The sequence below is a fragment of the Frieseomelitta varia genome, unplaced genomic scaffold (genome assembly GCF_011392965.1).
Source record: "Frieseomelitta varia isolate USP_RPSP 00005682 unplaced genomic scaffold, Fvar_1.2 scaffold_217, whole genome shotgun sequence".
In the NCBI taxonomy this organism is placed as follows: Eukaryota; Metazoa; Arthropoda; class Insecta; order Hymenoptera; family Apidae; genus Frieseomelitta; species Frieseomelitta varia.
Window position 1 is genome coordinate 277,348 of NW_025109939.1, and position 13,816 is coordinate 291,163.

At 36.1% G+C, this 13,816-nt stretch overlaps 2 protein-coding genes across 2 annotated transcripts; one reads left to right on the forward strand and one right to left on the reverse strand.

The window, feature by feature from the left end:
- Positions 1-1,124: 1,124 nt before the first annotated feature.
- On the forward strand, positions 1,125-9,699 carry LOC122527417. The gene is made up of 3 exons (XM_043651587.1): positions 1,125-2,134; positions 3,827-4,484; positions 8,328-9,699. Exons 1-3 carry the CDS (start codon positions 2,128-2,130, stop codon positions 8,812-8,814), a joined length of 1,152 nt encoding a protein of 383 aa, XP_043507522.1. The 5' UTR covers positions 1,125-2,127; the 3' UTR covers positions 8,815-9,699.
- Positions 9,700-12,508: 2,809 nt separating this feature from the next.
- LOC122527414 lies at positions 12,509-12,933 on the reverse strand. Its single transcript, XM_043651585.1, has one exon. It carries the CDS (start codon positions 12,866-12,868, stop codon positions 12,509-12,511), a length of 360 nt encoding a protein of 119 aa, XP_043507520.1. The 5' UTR covers positions 12,869-12,933.
- Positions 12,934-13,816: the final 883 nt, after the last annotated feature.

Sequence of the window (13,816 nt, forward strand, 5' to 3'; positions counted from 1 at the left end):
CATCGGGTTCACAGACCTTGGCCAAGACGCGACAGTGACGAGCCTTGTAATAAATGTGTATAATAAAGAAGTTTACTATTTATTAAATTAACAATGATAATCTCTTCTTAATAATAGCTTGAAATCCGATTGAGTGTATCGAAATTTACTAAGTAATTCATAATGGAATACTCAACGAAGGAAAGATCGACGTGATGCTCATTTATAGCAAACGACATTTATGAGAAAAAACGTGACCTTTGAAAATTTAAATTTCGCGTATAAATTGAACTCCATCGGGTTCACAGATCTTGGCCAAGACGCGACAGTGACGAGCCTTGTAATAAAAATGTGTATAATAAAGGTGTTTACTATTTATTAAATTAACAATGATACTTTCTTCTTAATAATAGTTTGAAATCCGATTGAGTGTATCGAAATTTACTAGTAATTCATAATGGAATACTCAACGAAGGAAAGATCGATGTGATGCTTATTTATAGCAAAAGACATTTATGGGAAAAACGTAACCTTTGAAAATTTAAATTTCGCGTATAAATTGAACTCCATCGGGTTCACAGACCTTGGCCAAGACGCGACAGTGACGAGCCTTGTAATAAATGTGTATAATAAAGAAGTTTACTATTTATTAAATTAACAATGATAATCTCTTCTTAATAATAGCTTGAAATCCGATTGAGTGTATCGAAATTTACTAAGTAATTCATAATGGAATACTCAACGAAGGAAAGATCGACGTGATGCTCATTTATAGCAAACGACATTTATGAGAAAAAACGTGACCTTTGAAAATCTATGTTTCGCGTATAAATTGAACTCTGTCGCGGTGACAGTGCTCCTCGGTCTGCCTGAAAATTCGTAGCGTGCCGAAAGCCACGATTTTATCTACAAATTTGCTGATTTCATTAGAACACTGGTGCCTGGAAAGAAAATTCAGACCGACTGAAACTTCTGCGAATGTATACTTCCCTCGTCCAGTCGCCACTTCAGGCAATTCGCAAACAGCGCGCAAAGTCGCGGACGGGACTGAGCTCGGTCCCTGACGTCATTAGAAGATAAGAGCTTCATTATCTGAACCGGGTGGAGGGGAAACTGGCATACACGATTTCCTACGATACTATTGCACGTACAATACTTCCAGCTGGTTACTCGCGGCTGACTCGTCGCGACGCGTGCTCATCCATCTACACACGTTATCCATCACCGATAAACTTACACCTTTGTCATCGACAAGCCTCCTCCTACATTCACAATCCTCCTGAGACAGAACCGAGACAGAATCGTTCGCTCACCTTCGCTCTTCTTCGTTTCGTCCAAATTTGTCACGGATTATCTAGTGTCGAACGTAGAGGAGATTCGACGTCGATTCACGAGTGTTCTTACATTAGCTGTTACATCATCAACCGTGCGCCGTCTTGTAATCTCCGCGGACAGTGGAGAAGTCTTGGCGTTGCCCTCGTTTCTCTCGTAAATTATCGCGTTTGCTGTTTTACGTGGGAATTCTCTCTGATATCTAATAATCGTCCAATCGTCGTGTGGCAACCAGTTCTGAAAATAGACTCATCCAAGTTGAGGGAACAGTGCATCGACGAGGGAAGATAAGGAGGATTTCTTCCTCCAGATAACCAGAGAATCTTTTATTACTCCAGTTTTATCCAGGTTACGTTCAATGTGAAGATCAGTCGAGAAGAGGAAACCATCCACGGTTGTTATAACGCAGTTAATAATCAATTGGAAGAAAAAAAAAAAAGAAAGAAACGTTGCATCGAGAAGAAGATACGATGAATTATTTTCTACACACGTGCTTCATTTATCCAGAGAACGAAGACTCCGTTGGATAGAAATTATCAGTTCGTTCCAGTTCGATAATATCGAGATAACCGAAGGGGACAGCTTCGATTTTTTAGTCTCGATTTCGTACGTTACGCTCTTCTCCTTCTGTTGTCGAGCAAGTATAGAAAGAAAACACGTCAACCGACTTTTTACTACCATCGACTCAGCGTTAATCAGTTTGAACTTTAAACGCTCGTCTAGATAGCAGTTCATTTGTTTGTTTCACAAAGCATCAACTTTAACACAAAGGATCTTTGTGTGCTTTTCACACCTTCGTGGGCGCCAACTTGAAAAATGGAAAGTAAGGAGAAATTTATTTTCGTCTGCTAAATATTTCGATGATATGTGCTCGTATGTGCTTTCACTTTCATTTGAAGTTTATGAACGTCAGAATTAACAATATCACCGCTGTAAATCTATATTTGCATTTTCTCGTTACAAGTATTGATGTATAAACGGAAATTTTTCTCTCACACATTCTCCTACAGAGTATGTGAACTTTTGCATCTCTGAACTTTCTACAAATGTATGGAAAAATCCGTAAATTTAGTTCATCCTTTGGCCTCGAAAATTTTTTTCTGCACGTACCATCTATCAACAATTTATTTACATTGAAGCGTCACATCAAATAAAATGATACAGCGATATTGCGAATAATTGATAATTATTGGAAATTATTCAATGGTATTTAACGAAATTTTGTTGAACATATCATTCTGACATGTGGTATTGTTTAAATTTCATCATCAACGTGCATCAACGAGTTTGCTAGAACAAATATAATATAATACAAAGGTTAACGACACATGTTCTCAATCTCTGGAAAAATAATATCCTCTATTTTTTAAACTTTCGCGAAAAGCAGTAAGAAGTCTAGTTTATGTGAATTATTTCAATAAGTGTCAATTGATTCAGGACTGTCTTCAGAAATTTCTTCATCTGAAATTCTTTTCTTCTTCTTACGTCGTCATTATAACTTTCACATTCAAGCGTCTGTTCAGATATTATGCTATTATAATCAAACAACATCACATGTACACGTTTGTTATAATTATCAAAAAATTAAAAAAAGGAGGAAGTCCGAGCTGTTGGCTAGATTTAAGGACGATGTCGCCTCAGAAGGGACAGTCGAGTGCAGAGAATTAACGATATTCGATATTTTGTTGGAAAGTAGAGGGACGTGGGTTAAATAACGAGGAGGATCATAGAGTTACAAACTTACTAAAAAGACCTGAAACCTAAACTTGGCGTGAAAATCTAAAATTCTTTATTATATGTACAAACTCGCTACCTCGACTCATTAACCTCTTGCGCTGGCAACTGGTTCGCGGACCATAACGAGTGACCGAACGGTAGACAATAATTCGTCGCTTTCTTTTCCTTTTGAACTCGTCAGTATATTATCACTGGACAGAAATGATTAAGAAGTAATAAATTAATTATCTGTTTCGCCTGGGTTACACTTAAATATACTTAAAACTGAAGAATTGTTGCAATTTGGGACAAACGATTCTCGACGTGCGTGGCACGTCATTCAAGTGGTTCGCGGACCATAACGAGTGACCGAATCGTATACAGTAATTTGTTGCTTTCTTTTTCTTCTAAACTCGTCGGCATGATAGAAATCACTGGATAGAAATTATTAGAAAGTAATAAATTTATTATCCGTTTCGCCTGGGTTACATTTAAATATACGTAAAACTGAGGAAATGTCGCAATTTGGGACAAAAGATTCTCGACGTGCGTGGCACGTCATTCCAGCGCAAGAGGTTAACAATCTGACTTGTACAACTTGAAATTCTGTCGACTCGTTAACAATCTCGAAGGACGATGCGCCTCAGAAGGGACAGCCTATAAAAAGGTTAATTCTCCCTCGTGTCGTTAGGTTAATTTAATCGCCACGTCGCCTCAAACACAATTTTCTTTTCAACGCGACGCGAATCGAAAAATCGATATTACGATCGGCGTATGATCGTTCGGCTTCATTCTTCAGATTTGCTTGCCCAGACGACGGGGCAGCAGCGGCTCGACGACGTACCCTCGAGCGTGAAGTCCCACGAGGTGTGGGAGCGAAGCATCGCGTTCATCGAGCAGGAACTGCTCCCGGAGATGGTGCACGATCGTTGCTTCTGCGAGCCGAGTTCCAGGGAGTTCGTCGAGTTCGACTCGGCCACGATCCGTCTCGACGAGCTAAGCCGAAGCAGCGAGATCTACCGCGTCAACATCGTGGTGAAATTCTCCGGGGAGCCCAGCAGTTTCCCACTGCTGGTGAAACTGCTGCCCGAGGATGGGGCCGAGCACAAGTCACCGACGGCGTTCGACGCGTACCAAAACGAGGAGATGTTCTACTCGAAGATGACGCGGAGCTACGGGACCGATTTGGTCCCGAGGTGCTACCTGTCGGACCTGGGTCGCTACGGGAGGCCGGTGATCGTTCTCGAGGATCTGGAGGAGGCCGGTTACGCGCAGGTGGACGGCGAGCTGGACGAGGATCACTTGAAACTGTGCGTGCAAGTTCTCGCCAAGTTTCACGCCAGAGGGCTGCGACTGAGAGCGACCGAACCGCAGATCTTCCGAGAATTCCAGGCGAAACTTCTGGAGATCTCGCTCACCGACGAGGCTATGTCGCATTACGAGAAACGATCAACCAGGTAAGTTTCGTTGCCCCTTCGTCGATCGGACAGATTAAATCAAACGGACTGGAGACGGTTGGAAGACGAAATTTAAAGACCTTGGCCAAGAAGCGACGAATCGAGAGCTCGTAATAAACGTGTATGATAAAGATACGTTATCAATGGTAATCTCTTCTTAATAATAGCTTGAAATAATAGATTGAATGTATCGAAATTTGTAATTCGTAATGGAATACTCAACGCGAAGGAAGGATCGATACTCATTTTATGGTAAAAGTGAACAGTGCTTGAGAGAGGCGGTGAAAATGTCTAAATTATAGTAGCTACAACACATGAAACAATTCCTTACCTGGGTTCCAGTTTAGTTAACCTTTTTCCATTTTATTTGAAAAATTTGTAGTTGGACAATCACGACGAAATTGTCACTCGTATTGTTGAGATTATGCTTGACAATGTGGGCACGCGCGTTGACAAAGAAATGTTCAATTGTCCAAATATGTCCTGATCGAAAATTGGAGTGTCTTCGCTCTGTGAAAACAGAAAAAAACATCTGAATTTCGGAGAATCGTACGATAAGACTTCGTCTTTACTATCTATCACTTGATAATAACAAATACGCGGACCTATGGCAACGTGAATAAGCAATTTCGTGAAAGTCGTTCAAATTGTATTGTACAATGCTTCAACGTGTTGTTAATCCTTCGTTTATCAATCATTTGACGCTTCCTTTTTTCTTTCTAATGACGCTGTTACGGTGACAATTTTTTTTTCTTTCGATAAAGTTAGAAAAATATAAATACCAGACTAGTAAAAAATATAAATACCAGACTAATAAAAAATACAAATACCAGACTAATAAAAAATATAAATACCAGACTAATAAATAAGCAGGAAGAATAAATAAAGAGCGTGAATGTTTAACGCAAAATGTTCTTGATTCTAGTTAAGCGTTACTAATTGCGTTTAAGGGTTGAACAAGAAGCATCCCATTTGTTGAATGCACGAGCGAGTAAAATTGGTATTACGACGTAGGATTACACGACAGGATATCCTGTGGCAACGTTTAACAAATCGTCTTTACTCTCAGCTGGTATCTTTAATGGGTCCTCTAATATTGCAGAAATGGCACCGTCCGCGCTATAATTATTTTCTTCTAAACTGTTAAAATACGTTTATTAACGTTAATAAAGACATGGTCGAGCATAAGAAGAAATTTTATACGTAAATTTTATATAATATAAATATTGTAAAATTATACGTAAATTTTATATAATATATAAATTATACGTAATATATAAATATTATATAATATATAAATTTTATATAATATATAAATTATACGTAATATATAAATATTATATAATATATAAATTATACGTAAATTTTATATAATATATATATTGTAAAATTATAAAATATTTTATATAATATATATTATATAAAATTATGCAATGATAATAATATACTATATATTATATATTATATATATATAATATATAATATATATAAAATATATATATAATATATATAATATATAATATATATAAAATATATAATATATTGTATTATATATATATTATATATATAATATATAATATATTGTATTTTATATATATTACATATATAAAATATGTAATATATTGTATATTATTGTTATTGTATAAATTTTATATATTGTACATTATTATTATTGTATAATTTCATATAATATATTGTATATTATTGTTACTGTATAAATTTTTTGTGATACATTGTGTATTGTTATAAAAGTGAAATTGGAACATAAGAAATTTCACTGAAGCGCACGCTTTTCACTTTTGTTCCAAATATGCGTCGCAATTTAATTTTCTAACAGAGTCAACTACTCCTGAAACCACATTATCATTTATTACTATACCTCTAGCATACCTCTTTACGAGACAATTTACGCGCTCGCGTATCGTATATTCGAAAAGCGTACCCATCTAACGAATACGTTCGTGAAATGCGCGACGCATACAGGCGAGAGAGAACTGTGAGGAACAGTGCTCGAGAGGGAAGTTCTCGGCGAGAAATCTAGCGAGAAGCTTTCGGCAACCGGAGCTCATGAAAACTTTCAACGATAGATTAGAATTCAGCGATCTCTTTTCAACGTCTACAATAGCACATGTTCACATTTTGCGATGATATTTTAGAAATTTTGATATTGAACATCATCACGATTTGCTCCCTTCAATTAAATTGAAAAGTACGGAACGTGACGTTGTTTAAATATTGACGGAAAAGTGTCAAATACGAAGTGAAGAAATACAAAAATTATTGAAAATAACGATCGTATTTCTTTCACGCTTGGAGGAAAGTAGGTTGCACGCGATTGAAGATGTCGAGTTACGCTTTTGAAATTGAAACGTTCATGAAATTGTAGTCGAACGAAAATTTTCAGAAAACCTAATAAAGTATAGAAACTGATATGTACCTCCGCGTGATTAAGTGCGTGAAATCATTATGGATGAATCGATTGTAACACATTTCATCGAACAGCGGACATTGGCTGCAGATTTTCTAACAAACTGGCAATTAATTGATCCGCGTCAATCTCTCGATCACTCGAGACTCGATCAATTTTGGTTTCTATCTGGTTTAATTGCGTGTCGATTATTGCGTTCACACGGAAGTTGCTACTGTTCTATCGCTACCGACATCAATAACGTCGATGGTCGAAAACTATTTCACGTTTGACATCCATGTCATTCTCTTATAATTTATTAGATTCGAATGAAACGGTTATATTTAATTAGTATCGCGGACAGAAATCCACGCGACAGGAATTCAAATTAAATGAGTAATCGTAGAAGACGCGTAGTTAGTTGATAATTTTAATTTAACAGGAGAAGCGTGAACGGAAGAAAAGAAAAGAAAAGAAAAAAAAGAGAAATACGATGGAAACGGTAATTGTGGAAGATGCGTAGTTAGTTGATTTAGGTGACAATTTTATTAAGCGCGTCAACCTTTAATTAGTATCGCGAACAGAAGTCCGCTGAAAAAGATTTTAATTAAAATGGTATTGGCGAGAGACGCGTAATTAGTTGGATAATTTTTGTCCGAAAAAGAAGTCTTTCAAGATTATTGCTCTCATTTCAAACTAAATGAAAATCCAATATATTATTTATACTTTCGTCAGCCACTTTATACGTATGTATATATATATATATATATATATATATATATGTATGTACATACATATAATAACACTTTTCAAAATAATTCTTACTTCGAGCAATAGTAAAGTATATTAGAGCAATAGTAAAGTATATTTTCAGATAATCTTTATCTTATTCAACCATTAAGCGAGTAACAAATTAACAGTGGCTCAAGAAAGTTTTTTCTGACGTCATCTTTATGAAAACAAATGATTGGCAAACTCTGTTTTCATAAATAGTCGCATAGCAGCATCTTCCAACAATGAGTCACAGAATAATAATAATAATAATGAAAAAAGCAGTGACACATTTGTAATTCCAGTGCTTAGTCTGTATTTAATGGCGGAACGGTGGTCAGAAAAGTGACGAAATATCCTTTTCCAAAATTAGGAAAAGACGCTTGCCTTCAAAATATTTAAACATTTCAAATACTGTACATTCTTATATTCGAGTACACGGTAGAGCTGCAAACATAGTTTTTTGCATTATTCACTGTTAGAGATTGCCACGTCACTGTGCAGTGAAACTACGTATGAAAACGATGGTTTATTTTCATAAAGGTATTTAGGCAATGAAACTAGGCGTGCCCACGTATTTCCCCAATCCGTCGACTAAACAACAAACAACAAACAGACGAAATAAACAGCGGATTAATTCAGAGTCGCGTGTGAAACAATTACAGAATGCTGGACATCCTGGGATCGATGCCGAACTCGGGCTTCGCGGAGAGGATAAAACAGAGGTTAAACAAGAGGCCGATGGAAATCGTGAAAGGCATCGCGACGGAGGTGAACGACGTTTCAACAATATGCCACGGTCATTTTTCGCACGATAATCTGCTGTTCAAATACCAGAACGGGAAACCGATCGACGCGAAGGTGATCGACTGGCAAACAATGAGATATTGTTCGCCGGCTGTCGATCTCGGGCCCATTCTACTGTATAACGTGACGCGTGAAAACGGGCCGTCGGAGGTGCAGAAAATTTTGACGTTGTACGTCGACACCGTACGATCTGAATATCCAGAGATAGACGCCGAACGTTTGAGGGAAGACATTGTCGGCAAGTTCCTGTTCGCCTGCGTCGTTTTATCCTTCCTCGATCACATCACCGACGACGAACTCACTCGAGTTCTGCTGCTGTTGGAACAGTTGGACGATCTCGATTAAACGGAGAAACGTGTATACTTGTAGTTTCTCCGTTCGTTGGGAATTTTACGTCAATTTCATTTGCCATCGATGGATGGTAGATCTTTCAAAAGATGTACATTTCATGCATTAAAATGTAATGGTAATGAAATATCCAGAATTTATTACTAGACTGGGGATTTTTTTTGAATGCAAATTGAGGATACAATTAGAAAGAATCTCTTAAGGAGAAAATTGTTTCACGTGCCAAACGTCCATTGAATCCAATTTATGCAATGTTACAAGTGCGTAAAGTACGCACATCGTAATTGAACTAGGGATTTTCCATGTGTTTGTAGGAGACTTCAAGCCTACAAACGTATTTTTGGTACACGAAATAATTTTCTTCCCGAGAGTTTTTCTTAATTACACTCGTAAAAATAAAAATCTGATGATACACCTACAGTAGACAAAATAAATTTCTATTTCTACTTTCATTCTCTTTAGTTACGTTTGTCAAAATTCAAAAATGCGTAAAAACCCGCAATCTGATAATTAGGTATTTATATGAATTTGTACGATGAATATTAATGAAGGTATTGGATTCTTAGTCGGTTTCTCTCCGTTATGAAAAATAATACTAATCATTTTACTACATTACGTGAACGTTGGAAACCGATATTCTTCGTCGAATTAAATTTCTTCTGTTAATTAATTATTAAACAACCGCGAGACGATATTTTTGTGCAATCTATTATAACCATAAATAAACTACTATGTGTACTGAAGCATATTGCGCAAAAGTCTTTCATCATCTCGGCTACTAGTTTCATAATGGTAACTAAATATACTCGTGAGAGAATTTTCACATATTAACTATATATAAAAACGAACAACCGAAGGCTTGGACTAATTTTATTAAAGATCGAAAAACTACGAATAAAAATATCTTTTGCTTTAGTACAAAATGAATTAATTATGTTAGCTTTTTGTTAGCCACCATATTTTCATCTTCTTTTTTTTTTTTTAATAAGATGATGAATCGCTTTACAAATATATTTTAAGAAATAATATAGAATATTCCTGGGCGGCTAATAAAATTCATTCTTTTCCAACTCATAATTTTAGACTCATAAAGTTTTTTATACGTTATCAGTATCGACAGCTGCGCGGAAATCAATATCCGTAAAATCACTGAGCCATTGATTCTGGTAATAATAATTTTTAGATAGCAGAATTGTAAAATTATCAATTTGTATTAACATTAATTCTCGTTTCGTACCGATCTCACAATTTATCGTGATTTACGTTCAGGATCATTGAAATTCAGTTTCGAGTTGAAAAGTATAAATTTATAATTTTCATGCCGAATTTATTTCTCTGATATATGTATTTTTTATGTTTTATAGAATCAATAAATCAACGATTAATTTTAAATTTTGTGTCATTCCTTTATCACCTTTCATTGTAATTGTAGAAATTTGAAGATTAAGAAAATTATTATTCTAATATAGTTCACCAATTGAAGTTGACCTAGTTGACAAGTAGATCAAGCCCCTTTTCTTTTGCGAAAAGGAAAGACAAAATGAAAGAATAATAATTACGACAATTTAAAAAACTACATTTCTTTCGACAGTAAATCAACATTAAAATAACGAATAATCACTTACGACGTAAAAAAATTAATTCTTAAAAAAAATATATATATATATACAAGTTAAATTAATAAATGCAACAATTATTCTACTTCTATAAAAAATCCATTTTTCCTGACTCTAGTCACTCACCGCCGTTTTTCTACTTTTCAGAAAATCAAAGCATCTCATCCAAAATAATGCGAATTTTATTCCAGCGATGGTACGGGTTACAATTACACGACAGATCTTTGAAGACTCAATACCTTCCTTCGATTATTATTTTTATTCACGAGAATAAAAATCTCCTTTTTTTGACGTTTGACGGTATTTAGAAAAAAAAAAAACCCGCGAGTCCAGATCTTTAACGCGACAGCCGCCTCCAAATGGCTTTGACAATGCGGTTCGAATGCGTTCGAGCCATTGAATCTGATTTTTCCCAGCGCGTATGAACAAAACGATGCTTTGACCCCTCCCTTTTCATCGATGCGGCAAGATTAAAATGTAGATCACAGGCATCACCACTGTCATCTCTCTCTTTCTCTTTCTCTTTCTGTTTTCTCTCTTCTCTCGTCCCTGTTCCTCTTGCACTCTCTGCATGCACTCCATCTAGCCACAGCTGTTACGACATACGGAATCGTATCGGCGTTGTTCTGTGAAATGTAACATTACTTTCGCCCCGAATAATGTTGCGGATGAAAAATGTACTTCGACCTCGCTCTGTTTCGGACACGGATTTATGTACATACACCGAGTACCAACGCTTGCCACATTCGTTATCCGGGATCAAACGTTCCCCGTTTCTTTCTTTCTTTCTTCTTTTTTCTCTCTTTTTTTTTTTCTTTTTTTTTCCCCCTCCCACATCTCGCCTTTCGTGCGTCGCTTCGAACTTACGTCCAGGCACTATCGATCGACAAATGGATGCATCGCGATCGAGCCCGATCTGCCACGAGGATATTGTTACCGAATCAGCCAACGACGTCGAAAACATAATTTTCAGTTTGTAGTCAGATTTTTAGGCATTTTTTTTCTGTTTTTTTTTTTTTCTTTCTTTGTTGAAACTAAAAATTCCAGCAACGCGCAGAATACATGTAATGTACGAAAGTAGATTAGGTATGTTATACACTATGACATTTAGTGGAGATAAATCTTTTTTTCTTTCATTGCAGCCATGAAAGTGGGAGTTCTACACTTTAGTTTCAAATTAGTGTCAAATTCTGGATGTTTATCTCTTTCAATTTGTATTTTATGAAAAGAGCTACTAACACGATGATAATGTCATAAACAATATTGTACTTTCATCTATTACGTGTATTCTGCAAATTTTTGCACTTCTACATTTTTTATAAATGTAGAATAAATAACCGCAGATCGGCTGTAACAGATAGCAGGACCTTAGTGTTTGTGAAATTCAAATTTCAAAGTCTCTAAAAAATTCAATTATATCCGATTTTTTTCGTAATTGATCGGTCGATTAGTAATAATCAAGGTCTTGCTGATTTAACTATAATTTCGATTACCTAAGTCTACTTCAACTCTTTTTGATTGTAGATCATATGCGTTTCGAAATATTAATTGTTTACTATGTGTTAACTTTCTGAGGAAATAATTATTATAATAAATATATTATAAATATTATATTATATTATATTATATAATAAAATTTATATTATAATATATTATATAAATATATAATATATTATAAATATTATAAATGTTATATCATAAATATATAATAAATATTCAAAACGTGAAACTTATAATGTTACAATATTGCCAAAGTTGCAGTTCTGCTACTTTATTGCTTAAACTTTCAAAATCACTGACAACCGATTCTCTCATATTCCGTCAAAGAACCTAATCACATCATCCCGAAATCCCGCCGACTTAGAAACGTCGGAGAATTCGATCGATTTCTATCTCGTGAAATCTTGAAATCCTAAAAACTCGAAACTCTCTCCTCTTTTTCGAGTTTCGAAATGTAAAAAAAAGAAGAGAAAAGTAGCCGGAGAACGTAGCAGGGTTAAGGAACAGGGTTACACATTGTTGACCTTGATAAACCGGTAAACAATTGAATCCAATGAAGACACTCACGATTTTATTTACAAATGTCCCTCATCTGGCGGTGGCTGTTCCGCGCTCTCCTGTTCGGTAGCCGGTGCCGGTGAGATTTGAGGTTGGTTCCGAGCTGTCGATTGTATCTGAATCATCGCCGATCTGCCGAACGATCGTAATCGCTCGCAGGAGATGGACAGGCAGTAGATCGCCACCAGGATAACGAGAAGGAGAAACGTAGAAATGATCATGCGACGAATGCCGCATCTTCCTCTCGCCGTGGCTTTCAGGATCGGTTTGCAGGATGGTAGGATGTCTCGAGCGGAGATGTAACAGCCAACCGGTTGGGGCGGCGCGACGGAGGTTCCATTGCAGTCGCAGAGCGCCTCCACCGCGAGGAAACCCATTCAGTATTGGGAATTTTGACTTTGATTTGTTTGCCGGGGCTTGGGGCTGTTTAATCGTCCACGCTGGATTTTCGATCGCGTCTGGCCCACCGGAAGTCGATCGTCTGATTTCACACCCGTTTCAAGCTCGATACGCATGAACGACGCGACGAACACCTAGACGTAATTCTTTCGTAGCACCGTGTGTTTCAGATTCTCATTAATTCAATTAGATTTTTAACGAATGGGCGTGAAGTTCTTCCCTTGTGCAACGATTGTTGATACTAGCAACGTTTAACAGGGTGTAGATGTATTTGTGGGAAATTTAAATTTAATATCTAGTACCAAGTTGTTCGTTACAATATTTGGGGATAAGTCTCTGTCTGTGTATTTTCATTTCTTTAAAATATTTTCGTAGAGGCGTGAACTTGCATAAATGTTTACAGTCTGAATATGTTTATTATGTCTGAATGTCGTTAAATGTCGACAGGTCATTAAGTTACTTGGGTTATAGATAGTCTTTTCCAGTGACGGATTTACAATATTTCATCAAGCAATAAAATTACATTTGTTAAATTTTGTACAAGCATTCTTATTAATATTATAGTAATTTGTGACTCGTGGAATTTTAAACAAATATATGAATCATCGTTTGGTCATTAGAATGAAGTTGTTATGAAATTTTTAAAAATTTTAAGAAGAAAAAAATTTTTAAGAAACTTTTAAGAGAAAGCTAAGCTGTCAGAGCATTGTTTAGGAAATGTATCTTTCTTAAGAGAAGTAGGGGAGGAAAAATTTTCCAGAAACATACAAATGACCACCGTGACATATTGCTAGAATAAAAGAACTATTTACGTGCGTATCTTAAACATAAATAAAACGAGACGTGAAAAGCGTCAGAAAAGCGTCAGAGCAGGTTCATTAATCACTCGGTGGTGATATTTGAAACTGGTTGTCTCTGCGTTAATC